Source organism: Tympanuchus pallidicinctus, unplaced genomic scaffold (genome assembly GCF_026119805.1).
Source record: "Tympanuchus pallidicinctus isolate F22 unplaced genomic scaffold, pur_lepc_1.0 scaffold7, whole genome shotgun sequence".
In the NCBI taxonomy this organism is placed as follows: domain Eukaryota; kingdom Metazoa; phylum Chordata; class Aves; order Galliformes; family Phasianidae; genus Tympanuchus; species Tympanuchus pallidicinctus.
In genome coordinates this window covers 9134206-9152380 of record NW_026294791.1, presented here as the reverse complement: position 1 = coordinate 9152380, position 18175 = coordinate 9134206, and the positions used below count along the sequence as shown (strand labels likewise).

Sequence of the window (18175 nt, the reverse complement as noted above, 5' to 3'; positions counted from 1 at the left end):
CACTGTTACTTAAAGCAGGATTAGGAAACTGATTTTTTTGCCCTTGTTTGGGAGCATCTGATGACAAGTAACTTTACAAAGTCGTTATAACATCAGGCTTGTAGTTCCCCAGTGCTCTGGGCAGACTGAATGTTCACACATCTGGTGCCTGCTAAGTGCATGCTCTGCATACCTGACCCACTTGTACATTCTTACAAAAGCCTGTTTGTTCGTGGGAGTGCTCTGGTGAGATGGAAGCTGGCTGTGGCCCAAACCTTGCACTTAACTCTCAGCTGGAGGAGTCCGTGATCAGCTTAACCCCAGCAGAGCTGTAGTGAATAAAACGCAACTCCTTCTGTCTGGCAGTGCTTAGTGAAGTTCACTGAGGGTCCTTTGCTGGGTAGTGTGCTGAGCTCCAGCACTTCAGCAAGGGCCGCCTGCCCCACAAATAAGGCTGTTTTACTGGTTTTCTTGTGTGCCCTGCCCTGACAGCAGACAGCAGGAGGTGCTAGTGGGCACGGATGACCTGAGCTGCAGGGATTCACCCTGCTTTGCTGGTGGGTGCTGGGGGTGGATAGAGACATCAACGATCAGCCAGCGGTGCCACTGCCCTGCAGCCCAGCTTTGTGCTCACTGCAGGGGTGAAACGGGCACTAGGGAGTCTCAGTGCAGGGCCTGGCTGGGTGTGATGTTTGCACAAGCACATTCTTTCTCCATAGTGATCGCATATAAACTTTCCCTGCTTTCTAGCAACGTGTTCTGCAGAGAGGTGCGGTGGCTGCGATAAAGGGCATTTGGGAGGGATGCGTCACGGCAGCTTCCTCCGCGTTTGCCTCGCGCCGCTCACCCTCTGCAGAGAGCAAACAGGATTCAGGGAGTTCCTGGGGGACTTTGGACAGAAGGAGGAGCTGAGATGAGTGTTAGGGTAAGGGCAGGGATTGTAAACCTTGCCATGATGGGCAGGATTATGACTGATCCATCAATGGCCAGCATTGCTATCGCTGCTGCCAAGGGTGACAGCCCGTGGGAACGGAGCCGGCACCCATAGCTGTGCTGCAGGGACATGGGAACACGGCAGGATGGCAGATAGCCAGGCTGTGTGGCATTGCCAGTACCTGTGGTGACACGAGCACGAGGCCTCGTGCAGCTGGGAAGTAGGAGGCATCACTCCTGGCGTGACTGTGTACAGTGATTTACAGCAAGCATGCAATGAGCTGAGCCAGATAGGTGCTGGGTTATGCTGCTTGAACTTGGAGAGGGTCATGAGTGCCAGTGCCTTTGTGAGGCCTGGATTAATTCTGGGTAAAGTCTTTAGAAAGGGGATTTTTAGCAGCCCCTGGATGGGGGAATTCATTTGCAGAGGCTGAAAGCACCTTTTGCTTTGTAGCATGCAGCTGTGTAACCTGGTCTGAAGCCCCATAGACATTGCAGTCTGAGCCCATGGGATGGAGCTCGCCCGCTTTTAGGATGCAGTTGATGTTCCTGCCCCTCACTGCTGGGAGTGACAACAAAGATCCTCAAATCCAAGGCTGGCAAGAACTTTATTAACATTGAGGGTACATTCCAGCACTGTGCTGAACACATTTGCTCTGACCTGGCTCAGTGCTTGGGCTGTCCCCTTGGCAGCAGGCAGTGTGCCTGGCCAGCTGCAAGTGGTGGCATCGCCCCGACCCATCAGCACCTCCCCACCACCCTGGGGACAAACCCTGGTTCAGGACTGGTGAGGTCCTGCTTCTGGCCAGGGGTGCATTGGGACAGGGCTCTTTCACCTCCTCATGGCTCCCCAGCCCCTGGCTGCTCAATTTCAATGCTCTCTGTGGATGGTGCCTCCACCTGGATCAGTGGCAGCTTCTCCTTCTGCTTATCGGAGGCCTTTGGGGAGTGGGGGCTGCCCCTCTGGCTCTCCTCATCCTCCGTCTCCTCCTCCTCGATGCGGCTGACAGCCTCGGGGTCCTCGCTGTGGGCACTGCTGTCCCCCCTGGCACGCCGCAGGTGAGGGGTGGCTCGGCCGCCTCGACCAAAATTTTTGATGCTGATGGCAGGGGATGCGGCGGCGAGGAAGCGGCTGAGCAGCGGGGTCTGCGTGCGGGCCATGTTCGGCGAGGCCTCCACCGTCTGGCTCTGCTCCATGTCCTCGGTCATGCTGAGGGGCACAGAGGGCTGATTAGGGTGGCCGCTCGTCCCCAAGGTCCCCACTGAGCCCGCCAGGTCGGTGGTAGGGACTCCCTCCATGTTCCAACTGGGATGTCCTGTGCACTCACCGCATGTCAAAGGTGGAGCCCAGGAAGGAGGGCTTCAGAGTCTCGGCGGCAGTGGCTATGGTGTAGGGGGGCTGAGCCACGGACTCGTTCCAGTACTTGTCCTTGGTGGCTGGTGGCAGGTTCTGGTACATGTCATCCACCGACAGCAGGGACACCTAGATGTGGCAGGGACAGAGGACGGCTCCCATTGGCACCTTGCTGGGTGTCCCCATGCCCACCCAACCCGATGACAGCCCAGGGCAGGACCCACCTGCAGGTTTCTGTCTATCAATTTATTGGTCTCAAAGTCATCGTCATCTTCCCCAAAAGGGTTAATGATCTGCTCTGCAACCTGGGGAGGGAGGGAGGGAACAGGTGACACAAGGACACAGGGACAATTACGGAGACACCTTCCCACAGGACTCTCCATCCTTCAGTCCACATAGAAACATAGAACATAATCATAGAATCATTCAGGTTGCAAAAGACCACTGAGATCATCCAGTCCAACCACTGACCCATCGCCCCATGTCCACCAAACTGTGAATCACGAAACAGGCCGGTGTTCCATGTCCCATCTACCCAGTGCCCTGCTGTGACATGCGCTATGCCAGGAATCCCTTAAGGCACATCCCAGCCATGTGGTCACATCTCACCTTCAGCCAGCCAGCGTAGAAGAAGAACTGGAGGAGGGTAGAGAGGGGGACGTACATATCCAGGTCCCCTTCCTGCCCTGGCTCCAGCGGCTCCAGGAACTGCCTCCCAATGAGGCAGAAGGCAAAGAAGGAGTACACAGCAATGGTAACCACCTGCGTGGGGAACATGGGGACAGAAGGTGACAGTGCAGGGAGGCAATCCCACATTGCTGCTGGGCTGGGGTCACTCACCTGTGTGTACACCAGTGGGATGCTGATCCAGTCGTAGTGGAACAGCATGCTGCACTTGGCCCGGAACAGGTTCAGCTCCTAGCAGGGAGGCACGGGTGGGTTTTTGCCTATCCCCCATACTTCTCAGCCCCTTGCACACCTGATGCCGACTCACATCCATCAGCAGACGCAGGGCAACGTCATCACGGATGCGGCCATCGCGCCGTGCCTGGGCTGCCAGGTTGGTGAACCAGACGCAGGGGATCCAGTACTTGTTGAAGTCCGAGTACAGGCTCTCAAACTGCTTGCGCTCATCCTGTGTCATGAAGCCTGCAGCAAGGCAGAGGATCAGCACCATGGATCCCAAGATGAAGGGAAAGGGACCTTTGGGGGGACATGATTTTGGGGACGGTCCCAACGGGAATCTGGTTCTGTATGGAACCTACAGCCATGGGGGACGTTGGTGAGCAGAGAAGACATAGGTGTCTTTGGGGATGAATGCCTATGTAGGGAAATAAGCTCTCCACACCATGGTTGGGTACAGCATCCAAGGAGCTGGAGATGCGTATTAGCGGGGCATCCCTACTGCAAACTCCCCCAGAGTAACACCTCTAAGGGCCCCACCTCTCCCACCCCATCATCCTGGGGTCTGTCACCCCTCACCAGCTTCCACCACATGGTCCATGGTGGGGAAGCGTTTGAGCACCCTGGTGCTGACGGAGCGTAGGATGAGGACGGCCGACAGGTTGGCGTAGCGCACCAGGGTGCGCCGCAGGATCCGACCCCGCTCGTCCTTGCCGTGGACGTTGCTGGAGATGACACACATGAGCTGGTCAGGCAGTGGGATGCTGGTGTACTGTGCCCACCACCGATTCACAATCAGGGTGACATAAAAACCTGCAGAGAGACGTTCCATTGGGAGCTCTGAGTGGTTGGGTCCGGTGAAGACGAACCAGTTCCCGTTGAATTTCTATGGTTACTGTTCCCAGGGATGGAGATGGGGATATCCCTGACTCTTTCAGGTTGGATATCAGGAAAAATTTCTTCTCCAAAAGAGTGGTCAGGCACAGGCACAGACTGAGCAGGGAGGTGGTGGTGTCACCATCCCTGGAGGTGTTCAAGAACCGAGGGGATGTGGCACTGAGGGGCATGGTCAGTGCGCATGGTGGGGTGGGTTGGGGTTGGTGGATGATCATCCCATTGGTATCTCCAAGGACAAGAGTGGCTCCAGGAGCTGAGAGTCACTCCCAGGACTCCTCCAGCCCCCAGCAAGGATGGGCAGGGGGGGCAGCCCCACAGCTGGGAAACAGGAGAGGGACCCATACCTAGGACAAAGGACATGGGGATGAGGTCCGTGGAGCGGTTGCAGTACTCAGCCACCTTGGTGTAGAGACGCTTCTGTTCCTCGGTCAGCAGCCGCCTGCAGCAGGCATGAAGCAGGGTCAGGGGCGAGCAGGGGGAACCCCAAAAAAAGCCATTGTCTGTGTCTTCTTCTCCTTGTGGAATCCCACCCCAACCCTCCTGGGGGAGTCTCTTGAGGACCAGTGGACCATGATTGATGGACCCCTACACATCCCCACCCCCAGAGGAGGCCCCTCACATATGACATTGAAGGCATAGGGAGCAATGCAACCCACTCACCGGTAGATGATGCTGAGCAGTGCATACAGCACCACAAAGACGATGAACTCCTTGTAGAGCAGCTTGTAGATGCTGCCCTTCCAACGGAAAAGCAGCTTGGAGAAGCCCCAAAAACGGGAGTTGGCGACCTTCAGTGTGTAGGAGACTGTCATGGCAGCACAGCCCCACTCCTTGGGGCAGGAGCACCCTTATCTCACTGCCTGGGGAGGAGCAGGGTCCCTGCTGCTGGCCAGGACATGCACTCACCCCCACACCAAGCACTGGTGCCCATCAGCCAGATCGCTCTGCAACCTCTGCCCGTCCCTACTCATGTCCGTGACTTCCCCTAAATACCCCAGTGTGGACCCATCAGCCCCATGGTGATGGATTGGGGCTGTCACAGCCAAGGAACAGGGAACTGAGGCTCAGCCACACCTCGCTGTGACCGGAGATGTCGATGGGAGCTGTTGGTGCCAGTGCTGGGAAGCACGGTGCTGGGAAGCACAGTGCCCAGTGGGGTGCTTTGGGAAGTTCCCCTTAAGAGGGGAAAGGACAGCTGGAGGCGGAGAGGTGGAAGGGCAAATCTCAGTGGGACAAAAACCACTGGGAACCATATGCAGGGAGCAACAGGACGTGCAGTGAGATCACCCCATCCTCATCCTCATTCCCTATCTGTCTGCACTGGTACTGGTGCTCCCAGCCCAGCACCTTCAGGGTCGGCAGCTCCGTCGCATTGTGAGCTGTGCTGGGCAGGAAACGCCGCTTCCTTTACAGCCGTAACGCCGTGTCCCGCCCTGCCCGGCTCCCTTCCTGCCCGGCACAGCGCCCAGCCCAGCCTGCATCGGCTCCAACCATGGAGACTTCCAATGCAAGAAATGCCCCTCATACATCCCCCTGCTGTCCCTTGACTTTCTCATGATGCTGAGGCACAGGTACAGGACACGGGGCTGCAGCAGGGCTGGGACAACCGTGGGTGGAGATAATGGAGATAATTTACAGCCCCCCACCAACCCTTCCTGACCCGAACACTGTGCCCACAGCCTCTACCAGTAGGCCATAAATCACAGGCTCAGTCACACAGGTCGGCACCCGCTGCCCCAGATCAAGAGACAGGGTGCAGCCACACTGCCAGGAGTACAATGATTTATTTTGCATTGGGCAGGGAAGGCTGCACCCCATGAGCACTTTGCTATCGTGGCCCCAGTGGAGCCCACCTTTGCCCAGTGCTCACACATGCGTGTGTGCATGTGTACAATGCAGTGGGCACGGCAGGGTGTGCTGGTGGAGCAGGCAGGGCTGTTCCAGGCTGCCCATGTGGGACCCTGTAAGCAGATCTCATTTCTTGTCCCTGGGTCCCATTATGTGTAGGCTGGGAAGCAGCAGAGCTGTGCTGGATGCAGCTGGAGGCAGAGAGGACATAGAACCTGCTCAGAGGGTCTGGTGCACACAGTGCTGTTGTACAGATGGGACAGCCCCACCTCCTCTCCTTGCCTTGTGTCCAAGTATACCATCAGCCCACAGAAAACCCCCTGTGCCCTGCCCAGTGCAAGCATGGGGCACATGTAGGGGAATGCAGCAGGAGGGGTGGCAATTTGGGGGTGCAGCTCTGCAAACAGCCAGTGCAAGAAATGGCAGACTGGTCTGCGTATCCCCACAGCCACCAGTATGTTCCAGCCAGATCCCAAATCCCAGCCCAGCTACCCATCAGTGTAGCTCAATGTTCTCATACTCCAGGTTGTCCGAGTCCTCCAGCTCGATGCCAGGCACCAGGTTGTAATAGTTGGTCGACTGGTTCATGTAGATCTTCTCGCGGTCAGCGGAGTCCTTCAGCACGTCGGTGACACTCACTGTGTCCCCCTCCATCTCAGGGCTGTCCTGCTGCTCATCGAAGGTTGGAACATGGGATCCCACCTGGATCTCCACCTCCTCATAGAGGTCCCTGCTGCTCTCCTCAGGGGGCTGCAGCAGCACCCGGCTGCCCCGCAGCACCTTCCCCTCGCTGTTGGAGGGGGCACTGGTTGGCTCATAGGGGACGTAGCGGTGCGGCTCGGGGCACACGGGCACGTTGCCCCTTTCTGTTGGGGAGGTGTGGCTGCTCCCAAGGCTGTAATTGGTTTTCCTTTTCCTCCTGCAGAAGCAGCAGGTGATGGCTGCGAGGATGAGGAGGGGAGACAGGCAGATGAAGAGGGCGGTGAGGCTTTGGTGCTGCTGGCACAGCTCGTCCCGTGGGATGCTCTGCAGCTCTGCACCACGGTGTCTCTCTGGTGTATGACAGGTGAGCTGGGCGGGCAGGCTGGGGGTGCCCTGCAGGGCATCCAGCAAAGCACAGCTGCACTCCCAGCTGTTATTGGAGAGCTGCAGCTGCAGCAGGGATGGATGCAGAAGGGTGGGAGGGAGGGAGGTCAGTGCGTTGAACCCCAGGTGGAGTTCCTGGAGCTGGGTGGAGGCTTTCAGGAAGGATGCGGGCAGCTCCTGGAGCTGGTTCCCATCCAGATAGAGGACCTTCAAATTAGGGGCATCTTCCAGAAAGCCTCTGGGGAGGCTCTCCAACTGGTTGTGACTTAAGTGCAAGACCTCCAAGGCCGGGGGGACTCCCTGGGCGTTGCTGATGGCTGTGATGCTGCAGTGTGAGAGGTAGAGCTGGCGCAGCCCTCGCACTGCTACCAGCGCTCCCCAGTCCAGGTGGGTGACATTGGATCCAGTGAAGTTGAGGCAGCAGCTCTCGGCGAGCGGAGCTGTGCGGAACGCCTGGAAGTCCAGGGGATGGGTGCAGTTGCAGCTCTGCGGTGCCGGCTCTAGGGCGAGGCTGGCAGCGAGCAGGAGGCCGCCCCATAACAGGGGCACGGTGCCTGTGGGAGGGCACAGCAGATGGGCACCCCATTGCGGGATCAGCACGGGGAGCGGTCCCTCCGCCCGTAACCGCGTTCTGTCCCCGCACCCCCGTCCCTGCCCCGTCGCGCTGCTCCCTCCCGGTTCTCGGTCCCCCCGCCCCGCAGCCGCCGCCCTCACCTGCCGCCGCCCGCCCCATGCTCCCGGGGCCGCTCCGCGCTCCCCGCCGCCGCACCGCCGCCGCCCGGCTCCGCCTCGCCGCGGGGTGGCCCCGCCGGAACCCGACCGCCCCCGGGCCCGGCCCAGCGGTGCTCGGCCTTCGGTTCCTCTGCTCCGTCCCCTCTCCCCGGGCTCCTAACACTGCGAGCCCTCCGGTAGCGCCGTGCCGCCCCCCCGCCCCTTACATCCCATCCACTCTCCCGCCCACCCCAAAAATCCCATACTCAAACACTCCTCCCCATCCGTTCCCCCTGCAGAACCCTTTCCAACTTCGCCCCATCCCCACAGGCTGTGTGCTCCATCAGCGCCTTCTGTACCCTCAGTTCCTGCGGGACTCTGGCTCTGCCTAATCCCTTTCTCCCAGGGAGGGGGACAGGACCCGTCCCGTCCGGTGCCACCTGTGTGTGGGGTGCAGCCCCCAGTCCTGCCGTGGGTGGACATGTTCATGGGATAGGGACCAAAGGGACAACCTTTCAGGTCCTTACAATTTTCTTCCACCCCTCACAGCTCCCCGGATGGGAAGGAGGTGCCAGACTTGGACACAGCAGCACAACCCACAGGAAAAGCAGTGCTGGAGAGGGAATTCCATACCCCAAAATGTGTGTGTGCTCAGAGCCCCAAGGAGCTGGGGAAACTGAGGCACATGGCAAAAACCGCTGAAGCCTGGGGGCAAGGAGGGTTCTGCTCCCCTTCCCAGTTTGGGCCACATTTGCACAGCCAAATCCAAGTGCTTCCTTAATTCAATGGGATCTAGGTCCTTTTACATCTCCTTGCAGGAAGGATTTGCAGCTCGCCCTCTGCACACCCCCAGCAGCTCACCCTGCTTCCTTCCCCCGCTCAATCACCTCCTCTTCCTCCTCAGCAGCTGCAGCCCCATCATCTGTTCGGTGAGAGGGACAAGGGAGGAGGAAGACCCTACCCCTGAGAAGGTCACAAACCCTGGGCAGGCCCCCTCTTTCAGGGTCCTTCTTACACCCAGGTGCACTGTGCATCAGCTACACATTTTTGCTTCCCAGTTCCTGCTGCCACTGAGCATATTCTTGAGGGGGGTGGAGGGAGGGGAACCTTTCTAAAGAGGTTCTGTTCTCCCCATATCTCCAACCAAAAAGCTGCAGGCAGGCGAGAGGTGGCCTCAGAGCTCCCCTTCTCCAGACTGCTGCCATTACACCATGCTCTCTTCCTACTGGCATGGCAAAACACCCATCTGTGGTGCTCTCCTGCCCTCATGCACCATGCAGGGCTGAGCTGCAAGTGGAAGAGGAGCAGATCCTGAGCTCCTTCCATCCTACGGTGGGGGTGTGGAGGGATATGGGGGAACGCGGGTACCCTCTCAAGTCCCTGAGCCCACCTGGAGTTGTTGCTCTCAGCAGGAGACCACGCAGTCAATCTCTGCAGGGCCTTGGGGCCTCCCTGCATCCCCAGGTGCCCCCGCCCCCGCGTTGCCACCAAAAGCTCTGCCTGGGGAGCCCCGTGTTGGGGCTTCCGTCAGAAAACCAGAGGTGCCCTGTGACGCCACTGCACACAGAGAGCCCTGGGGGCCCGGGTGGAAACCATCTGTTTCCCCAAAGGGAGAACCTGTGTTTGCTGCCAGGCAGAGCGTGGGCATGTGTTTCCTCTGCAAACCTGAGAAAAAAGCAAGCAGATTCAGATCACTTCAACTCTCCCCCCAAAATGGGTTTGTTCGGTCTGCCTGCAGCACCCTGGATGCAGGGCGCTGGTTGTACAGAATCGATCGTGTCAAATCTTCAGCATGCTTGGGAGCACAACAAGCATCAGTGAGTGGAGCCTGGAGCTGCCTCAAAGAAGCAGAGGGGAAACTGAGGCACAGAACGAGGGACATGCACACAGTCCCCCAGAGCAGGGAGAGGGAGCGGGATCTGCTTTACAGGGGCTTTTGCAACACTGCTGACCTAGGATGGAGGGTACACAGGTTTCTGGCCACTCCTGCTGCCCCACATTCCTCCTTGGCCTATTCTGGATTACACAGGGATGTGTCCTCCTTAGGGTCATTACAGAATAACACCTTGGTGACGCACTGCCTTGGCAGTCACCAGTGTGCATGGGGTCAGCACTGCCAAACTCAGACCCATGGTGCTGGGGGATCAGCTGGGGGATTGGTGTCCCCAATCCTGAACTGGACACTGTGTGCAGTCACAGTGGACAGCATGAAGGCCCCTGGGGCACAGGGCTGTGCACAGACCAGGGCAAAGCATACCAGAAGGCTGTCTGCCCAAAGGACAGCCTGGCTGCACAGCTCACCTCTTCCTTCCACTGTCCCATGTTTCCAGCACCCTACCTTGGGTGGGCTGACCCACCACATTCAGTGTGAGGGGGCTCTGGGACCCACGTCCAAGAAGTCAAGACCCGTTGCCGACTTACGGCTCTGTAATCCCACTCAGATGCACATGCGGCTCCGCGAGCCCCGCAACAGCCACGCACCGCCCACCTTGTTGCGTGCCGCTGCCCCTTTAAGAGCACGTCGGGGGCGTGGCCGAGACCGGGCGAAGTGGGCGTGACCGTGCGGGTGACGTCATCGCGCCCATTGATAAAGCCGGGCGGGATCCCCGGCGCGGCAACGACAGCGCGCGGTGGCGGCGGGGCCACGTGTACGGGGCGCGGCGGTGGCGGAGGAGCAGCCATGGAGCACGCCGGCCTCTTCCCCCCGCTCCTCGCCACCTGCCTCCCCGCACAGCCCGCTCCCACCCCGGCACCGCCGTCGGCCCGGCCGGCCGAGCCCACCCGCATCATCACAGACCCGCTCTCCGGCCGCTCCTACTGCAAGGGCCGCCTGCTGGGAAAGGTACCGATCGGGGAGGAGGGTGTCGTGGGGGGGATGTGCCGTGATTCGATGCGGCCGGAAGCCGCCGCCCGGTTCGGAGGGAGAGGGTTGAGCGGGGCCCCTTCGTTTCAGGAACGGCTCTGGGAACGGTGGATCGACCGGGCCGGCCCGGCCCCCGCCTGTCTATCGCAGCGCACATCGGTTTCGGGTCGCCCCGCGGGGCCGTGCGTGGGCCGCCAGTTCCCACCCCGCTTCCCAGGGCCGCTGCGTCTCACGCAACTTTTCCTCCCGCTGCGAGCCGTGTGTGGGAGGCGGCTGCCTGCTCCCGGCCCGGCAGCTGAGTGTGCAGATTCGGGGCTGACATCACGGCAGGAAAAACCTGTCTCCGGCGTGCCGCTCTCGGTAGCCTCCGCTCCTCTCTGCCCTGCGTAGGGCTTTCCGGGTGAGCCGTCATCGGGAAAGATTCCGGAGTTTAGTGATGGTGGGAGCGCAAACGCTGTGGAGATTTTACAGGAACTGAGTTGAGAAAATCCCTATTTGAGAGCATCACGGTTCAGATCTTAGTGGGTGAGCTGGCAGTGAGGAGGAGGAAGGCTGCCTCTCACCCATCCTTGTGTGCCTTTCCTCTTGTAGGGCGGCTTTGCACGATGCTATGAGATGACGGACCTCTCCAGCAACAAAACCTATGCCGTGAAGGTCATCCCTCACAGCCGGGTGGCTAAACCCCACCAACGGGAAAAGGTGTGTGTTGGTGCCAGTGGGGAGCTGGGGTTGTGTTGGGGTTGCCTTGCATTGCTCACATCTGCTGCTCCCTTCCAGATCACCAATGAGATTGAGCTGCACCGTGACCTGCACCACAAGCACATTGTCAAGTTCTCCCACTATTTTGAGGATGCGGAGAGCATCTACATCTTCTTGGAGCACTGCAGTCGGAAGGTGAGGGCTGTGGCAGCCCCCATGTTCTGGGTCCTGAGGTGCCATGTTAGTGCTCTGCTTCTTTAACATTCCATCACCCACCTGAGCCAACCCCACCCGGTTGCACTGCGTGTTTCTCTATCACACTGAGAGCCCCAGTGTGGTCTCCATAAATCCAGGAGTTCCCCTGGTGGTGCTGAGCAGCCTCAACCTTACAAAGAGCTCAGTGATCCTAATACAGTGACTCTGCAATTCCTGAAAGAGCTGCCCCTACCTGTTCCTTGTTCCCCTCCCCCCCCAACACCATGCTGACTTCTTTTCCCTCTGCAGTCACTGGCCCACATCTGGAAGGCCCGCCACACTCTGCTGGAGCCTGAAGTACGCTATTACCTCAAACAAATCATCTCAGGCCTCAAATATCTCCACCTCAAGGGCATCCTGCACCGGGACCTCAAGTTGGGTGAGTGGCACGGCTGGGATGGAATAGTTCAGGGCTGCCCTGAAGGGGCCAGCAGCAATATATTGCCCTTTGTCTCACAGGCAACTTCTTCATCAATGAGAACATGGAGCTGAAAGTGGGGGACTTTGGTCTGGCTGCGTACCAGGATGCCTCTGATCAAAAGAAGAAGTAAGTCTGGGGCTTCTGTCATCTTCCTATGGCTCCCTGGGCTATGGGGTTGGGGCAGCCTCAGGGCCCCAGCTGCAGACAAGGAGAGGGGGCTGGGGGCTTTGTGGCTTCTCCAGAGCGTGCCTGCAGCCTGCAGGGAGAACAATGCGCTCGCTATGGCCATTGTGCTGGCCGGGTGCACAGGCTGGGACACAAAGGCCCTGTTCCGTGCTGTGTCTAGGACAAGTTATTCCCCGCAGCTTGCTCGGAGCAGCTGCTGCTGAGCCCTGGGAGCTGGGGGGAGCTCAGAGTCGGGGGTGGGGGTTGGAAACAAGCTGCCAGCTGGGTCTCCCACTCAAGGAAGTGGGAAGATAAGAGCGTGCTCTTGACCCGGTGTCTGCCCACAGGACAATATGTGGAACCCCCAACTACCTGGCCCCTGAGGTGCTGTTGCGGCAGGGGCACGGCCCCGAGTCGGATGTGTGGTCGCTGGGCTGTGTCATGTAAGTGCATGGGGAAGGGGCAGGCAGGGCTCTGGGGTGCCCCAAGGAGGAGGTCCCATGGCATTTTTGCCTCTTGGCAAAAGCGAAGAGGGAGGAGAGGGCAGTGCTTGGGGGCTGAGAGCTGCAGGCAGCAGGCTGTGCTGAGCTCTGCTGCAGGGTGTTCACACTCTGAGTGTCGTAAACAACGGAAAGTATTGGTGGTTGGTGGCAGCTGCTGGCTTGTTTGTATGGGGAACGATCACCTCAGCGACTCGAGCCCTTCTCAGCCCGCAGGCTTCCTGCACAACTTCCCTCAGCGGGGCAGGGCAGCAGAGCTGTCCCCAGCCCCCACGTTCCTCGCTTGTTGCCCCCAAACAGTCGCTAGGAGAGAGCATGGCTGGATGTGCCCAGGCTGGAAGTGGTGTTTCCAGCCAGGTGTGGCAACTGAACGCCAATAATTTCCTTGCTCCGAGTGCTGCTGAGTCACAAACCCAGAGGGAGAATGACAGTGGCACGTGTGTCCCCTCCCAGGTACACCTTGCTGTGTGGGAACCCTCCCTTTGAGACCCTGGACCTGAAGGAGACCTATAGGTACATCAAGCAAGTGGACTACATCCTGCCCACCTTCCTCTCACTGCCTGCCAGGCACCTCATTGCTGGCATCCTCAAGCGCAACCCCCAGGACCGCCTCACGCTCGATGAGATTTTGGACCATGAGTTCTTCAAGGTGAGTGTGAAGGATTCCAGCTGTGACCCTGGGATGAGGCTTTGGGGCTGGGCTGCTGCTGGCATGGAGTTTGGGGTGATGTCCTTGATTGCCTTTTAAGAAAGAAAGCAACTGCTGTGCTGTGCAAATGCCAGCGGAGGATTCAAGGGATCTGCTGTGCTCCCTGCTGCCCTATCCCACAGGATATCCCATAGAGCTGATACCCAATGCCAGGCCCAGAGCCAAGGCTGGTCGGAAATGCAAGCTGCTGTCAGGAGGGCTGCGGTCAGCCCGGGGCAGTTGCTTCATGTGGGTTATGGAAATTAACCATCTGCTATGACCTCTCTGCAGGGTTACACACCCGAGAAGCTCCCTCCCAGCAGCTGTGTGATGGCTCCAGAGCTGTGTGCCCCCAACCCAGCCAAGAGTCTGTTTGCTAAAGTCACCAAGACGCTCTTTAGGAAGAAGAAACCTAAGGGTGAGTGTATACAAAAGCCTCCAGATGACCCTTTTACCCATGGAGATATGTCCTGTTCTCTAGAGAGGCTTGGGATGGGTCTCTGTCCCCCTGTCTGGGGTCAGCACCTGCTGGCTTGTCCCTGCCCTTCTGGTGCTGGTGGCCTGCTGGGGTGTGCACCCAGTGGGCTGATAATGTGCTGCAACCCATGGGGCAGTTCCTCCTGGGCAGCCTGTGCCCCATGAGAATGGGGAAGTGAAAGTGGGAGACAGCAGCCTGACACCATCCTCACTCCATGGGCTGTACTATGGGGAGGGGTGGCCTAGATGTCCCTATTCCTTGTTCCACTCATGGTGTGCTCTCTCCTCAGCCAAGAAGGGCTCTCTGGAAGACAAGGATGATATCTCCAAGCTGGTCACTGGGCTGGTGAAGACATCCATCTGCCGGCAGATGAGCTGCAAGGCAGTGGAGGGGAATGAGGTGAGAGCAGCCCTGGGTTCTTTCACACTCCTGGAGGGGTCAGCAGCATGGTGCTAATATTGGGTTTTCCCCAGGCCACCCCTGTGTCCTGCCGTAGTGTTGGCTCCAGCCCTGTGGAGACACTGGTGGAAGAGACATCCCACAAGTCCACATCCCCCTCTGTCCGTGGGACCATGGCCAGCAGTTGTGAGGGTGAGCAGCTCCTCCCTGTCCCAGCATGGGCTTCCTGCCCTGCCCTGACTGATAGCGGGGCCAGCTGACTCACAGCCTGTCATCTTCCATTCTGTAGCCTTTGAAGACTGCATCACCACCTCTGCCATCATCGAGTCTGCTGTGCAGCTCCTGCGCACCTGCCTCTCCTGCATGCCTCCAGGTAAACCTGCTGAGCTGGTGGGATGCAGGCATGGGTGCTGCTTCGGGTGCCTGACCCTAAGGCAAGGAGCTGGGGAGGGGGGAGGGGTTGCCTGCTCTGCTCACTCTGTTCTTCTCTACCAGCGGAGAGAAACCCGGCTTCCCTGGCCCGACATGAACAGTTTGTCTGGGTGAGCAAGTGGGTGGACTACTCCAACAAGTATGGCTTTGGCTACCAGCTCTCCAACCACAGCATTGGGGTCCTCTTCAACAACGGCACGCACATGATGCTGTCCCCCAACCACAAGTAAGCAGTGCCCTTGTGAGGGTAGGAGGGAATGGGAGAAAGCTGAGCCTAGGGTGGTTTGGTGCCCAGTGGCCCTGATGTTCTGCTCTCCACCAGGACAGTGCATTACAACCCAACCAACAGCAAGCACTTTGCATTCCCTGTGTCTGCTGTCCCTGAGCAGCTGCGTGGACAGATGAGTGTCTTGCGCTATTTTGCATCCTATATGGAGCAGCATCTCATGAAGGTGAGTGCTGAGATGCTGGGTTGGACACTGGGACATGACTGTGCCATGTGAGTATGGCCAGGCAGGCCCCCACGGGGCTGTGTCCTGCTAGCAGAGACCCCAGAGGGTGTTTGCTGTGATGTGGCCATGTGCACCGTGGTGACAGTGTGGGACCAATGGCTTATGTAGATGTTTCTCTCTAAGGGAGGTGACTTGCCTAGTATAGATGACCTTGGACAGCCGGCCCTGCTCCTCCTGCAGTGGGTGAAGACTGACCAGGCCTTGCTCATGCTTTTTAGCAATGGCACCCTACAGGTATGTGCAGTGGGGATGCCCCAACCCTTATGGGGAAGAAGCCAGCCCGGAACTCCTATGCTGGGTTAAATCTTGACTCCTACAGCCTGAATACATAGATCCATCTGGGTGTGAGATGCTGCTCTGGTGTCACAGCCCATCCAGTCCCCTGGGAGGCATGACACTTTGGTCAGGTGCCCCAGTGCATTCCTGATGTGGGACTGCTCCTGGGCAGGTTGGGGAGGAGGAGCAGGTTGAGGCAGGAAGTGTGGTGGGAGCAGGCATGGAGCTGTGCTGCAGGAGGTATGAGCTAAAACTGAGCCCCACCTGTCTCCCAGGTGAACTTCTACAATGACCACACCAAGGTGATCATCAGCAAGCCCGACCATTCATGCCTTGTCACCTACATCAACCGGGAGCGTAACTCCTACACCTACAAGCTGTGCAGCATCCAAGAGCTGGGCTGTTCATCTGAGCTCCAGCACTGCCTCCGATACATCCTCAAGCTCCTCCAGGAGTGGGCTGATGCCTAGCATGGGGCTTTGGAGACCTTCTCAGGACGTAGATGGTCTCCTCTTGCCCTCCCATGGGATGGGAGGTGTTGTGGTGCTCAGCTGGACTTTGATTTAAGACGTGAATGTGGCCCTGGCAGCGGGTCTGGACATCCATGCTGCTCCCTGGCTGTAGGCAATCACTGTCTTTCTCTCTGCGTGGCTGTGAGCTCAAGGCTTGGTGCTGCAGGGTAGAGCAGATGCCCTCCAAGGGACCGACGGCTGTAGGGTGATGCCTGCCCTGCCAGGGCTGCATGGATTGACTTGTGCCATTCCACAACCCCTACACTAGGGAGGGGGGCTGAGCTGGGCTCCGGCTGCCCCCCAGTTTTGAATTGTCTGGTACAACTTGAGGTTTGGTAGAGGGCAGGGGGAAGGGATCTGTGGGCTTGCCTCGAGAAACCCTTGTATGGCTGTAAGCTAAGGGCAGATTTCCTGTTTCAAGGCAGTCTCTGCCAGGTGGGATTATTTATGCATCTTATTTATATGGAATTTATTTATTTTCTTCTTGGTCTGTCCATGTGCAGCTCCCCTGTCCCTGACTTACCTCATTAAAACCTTATTTGTGTAAAGGCAATCTGTTCTCATATTGTTTGGTGTTGGGTTTTAGGTCATAAAATGTTTGTGGCTTCTCAAGGCTGTGGAGCAGGGCATCCAGGCCTGCTGCCTAGTGCTGTCAAGGTGAGGGAAATGGAGATGTGGGGGAAGGAGAAGGGGCAGGCAAGGTGATGAGATCTGGTAGAGTGTCTGGATGCTGAGGTAGAAACTGGAAGAAAGACTGCCTCTTGCTGATATGTGATCCCCCCAGTGTATCAGTTCTGGGGAAAGCAGGGGGAGTGACTCCCAGCTGAGGGCTGTGGGATGTTCTGCACTGCCTGATGCAATGGGATGTGAACTGGGAGTGAAGCCAGGAAAGAGGAGGGACTTAATCCTGCTCTGCAGCCTTGCTTTGAACGTGATCTGTCACCTCCTGCCCTGCTGCTACCTCTTCCTGGGAGCAGCCTGCAGTGTGGGAAAGGTTATGGGCTGCTCCGTGTCCTCCCTGTCCAGCCCTGGGCTGCAGCCTGCACTGACCTCTGGGGGAAAAGGAAGCAGAGTCCGAATTTGGAATTGTTTACTGTAGTTTGGGTTGTCTTGAAAACTATGGTGGTGAAGGCCACCAAACCCTGGGGCATCTCTGCCTGTGCCATCATTGGATCTATGCAATAAAAGTCAGGCGTGATGCAAAGTTATTTATTTGCACTAGTCGTGTAGGGCTGCAGGTTGAGCACAGGTCAGGGCAGGTGACCTTTACTCAAAGTAAACCCCATGCACTATAGCAACAGCGAAGAGTGAGGCATTGCAGAAAGAAGCAGAGGCAAAGCTATCGCTTTCAGGGTCCCAAAGTGCCTGGCTGGCCACCAGCATGCTCTGCTGGCTGTGCTGGCCCAGCAGCACCTGGCACACCAGCTTGTAGCGGGGTGGCACCACCTCCTTTGCCCGGCCCCGCAGCAGCTCAGCCAGGCTCTGCACCAGCACCGTGCTGCCCTGGGGGCTGTAGGCTGTGCCCCCCAGCACCCTGGCTAGGACTCCCTCCAGCACCCGCTGCACCCGCCCTGCGTTGAACCTGCAGCCTTCCTTCGGCCCCATCCTGTATGTGTTTTCCAGGTGGGTTTCTGGAATGGGTTGGAAAAGTGGGAGCCCTGAGAAACTCACACGGCTGTGGAGGAGCCAGGGCCCCATGGAGGACCTCTTTCCCCCTGGGGCTGCCCCCAGAGAGCTGCGGCGGCTGCCTGGGGGGCCTGGCAGGGTGCTGAGCATGGAGCTGCGGCGGGAGAGCAGCGGTGGGGCTTTGCCTTCCTCTGGGCCCCGGGTTGGGGCTGGGGGGTGGGAGCCACGGTGGATGGCTTGGGGATGAGGGGCTTCAGTGCCGTCTACAGCCATCACCCGCGTGGATGCTGCCAGTTCTAGGGATGGCTGCTCAGCCATACAGGTGGTCTGGAGTGGAGAAGAATCTCTGAGACCCTTGCCCTGGGCAAGAAGCCCCTTCTCCAACCCCCCTTCTCCTCCCCCTCCCTCCCCCCCCCCCCCCCCCCCAAATCCTCTACTCCCATTTGCCCCTCAGCTGCCCAGAACCCACCTCTCCCCTGGGTTGCAGCTTGTTGAGCTCCTGGAGCAAGAAGGGTTGCTACGTGACGCTGAAACTCCCCGTGGCACCGTAACTCTTTGTTTCCTGCTGCCTGCGCTGCCCTATTGTCCCATTTCCCCCACAGCTTGCTGCCAGCTGCAGCCTGGACTGCAGCCAGACT

General features: G+C 58.6%; 5 protein-coding genes across 5 annotated transcripts; 2 read left to right on the top strand and 3 right to left on the bottom strand.

The window, feature by feature from the left end:
* Positions 1–1501: 1501 nt before the first annotated feature.
* BEST4 (bestrophin 4) lies at positions 1502–5042 on the bottom strand. Its single transcript, XM_052666315.1, has 9 exons — positions 4727–5042; positions 4411–4505; positions 3749–3982; positions 3261–3415; positions 3107–3184; positions 2876–3028; positions 2491–2571; positions 2241–2395; positions 1502–2122 (listed from the first exon to the last, which is right to left on the bottom strand). Exons 1-9 carry the CDS (start codon positions 4876–4878, stop codon positions 1753–1755), a joined length of 1473 nt encoding a protein of 490 aa, XP_052522275.1. The 5' UTR covers positions 4879–5042; the 3' UTR covers positions 1502–1752.
* Positions 5043–5831: 789 nt separating this feature from the next.
* Positions 5832–7806, bottom strand: LOC128072478 (SLIT and NTRK-like protein 6). The gene is made up of 2 exons (XM_052666316.1): positions 7715–7806; positions 5832–7554 (listed from the first exon to the last, which is right to left on the bottom strand). The coding sequence occupies exons 1-2, from the start codon at positions 7731–7733 to the stop codon at positions 6410–6412; spliced, it is 1164 nt and encodes a 387-aa protein (XP_052522276.1). The 5' UTR covers positions 7734–7806; the 3' UTR covers positions 5832–6409.
* LOC128072479 (uncharacterized) lies at positions 7303–10269 on the top strand. The gene is made up of 2 exons (XM_052666317.1): positions 7303–7387; positions 8261–10269. The coding sequence occupies exon 2, from the start codon at positions 9358–9360 to the stop codon at positions 10267–10269; it is 912 nt and encodes a 303-aa protein (XP_052522277.1). The 5' UTR covers positions 7303–7387; positions 8261–9357.
* Positions 10270–10317: 48 nt separating this feature from the next.
* Positions 10318–16464, top strand: PLK3 (polo like kinase 3). The gene is made up of 15 exons (XM_052666314.1): positions 10318–10553; positions 11166–11273; positions 11352–11468; positions 11778–11907; positions 11988–12075; positions 12462–12557; positions 13068–13263; positions 13594–13720; positions 14070–14179; positions 14254–14371; positions 14469–14552; positions 14675–14837; positions 14934–15063; positions 15247–15357; positions 15675–16464. Exons 1-15 carry the CDS (start codon positions 10392–10394, stop codon positions 15867–15869), a joined length of 1935 nt encoding a protein of 644 aa, XP_052522274.1. The 5' UTR covers positions 10318–10391; the 3' UTR covers positions 15870–16464.
* A 635-nt stretch (positions 16465–17099) lies between these two features.
* On the bottom strand, positions 17100–18143 carry DYNLT4 (dynein light chain Tctex-type 4). The gene is made up of 2 exons (XM_052666322.1): positions 18007–18143; positions 17100–17864 (listed from the first exon to the last, which is right to left on the bottom strand). Exon 2 carries the CDS (start codon positions 17853–17855, stop codon positions 17178–17180), a length of 678 nt encoding a protein of 225 aa, XP_052522282.1. The 5' UTR covers positions 17856–17864; positions 18007–18143; the 3' UTR covers positions 17100–17177.
* Between the last annotated feature and the right edge of the window lie 32 nt (positions 18144–18175).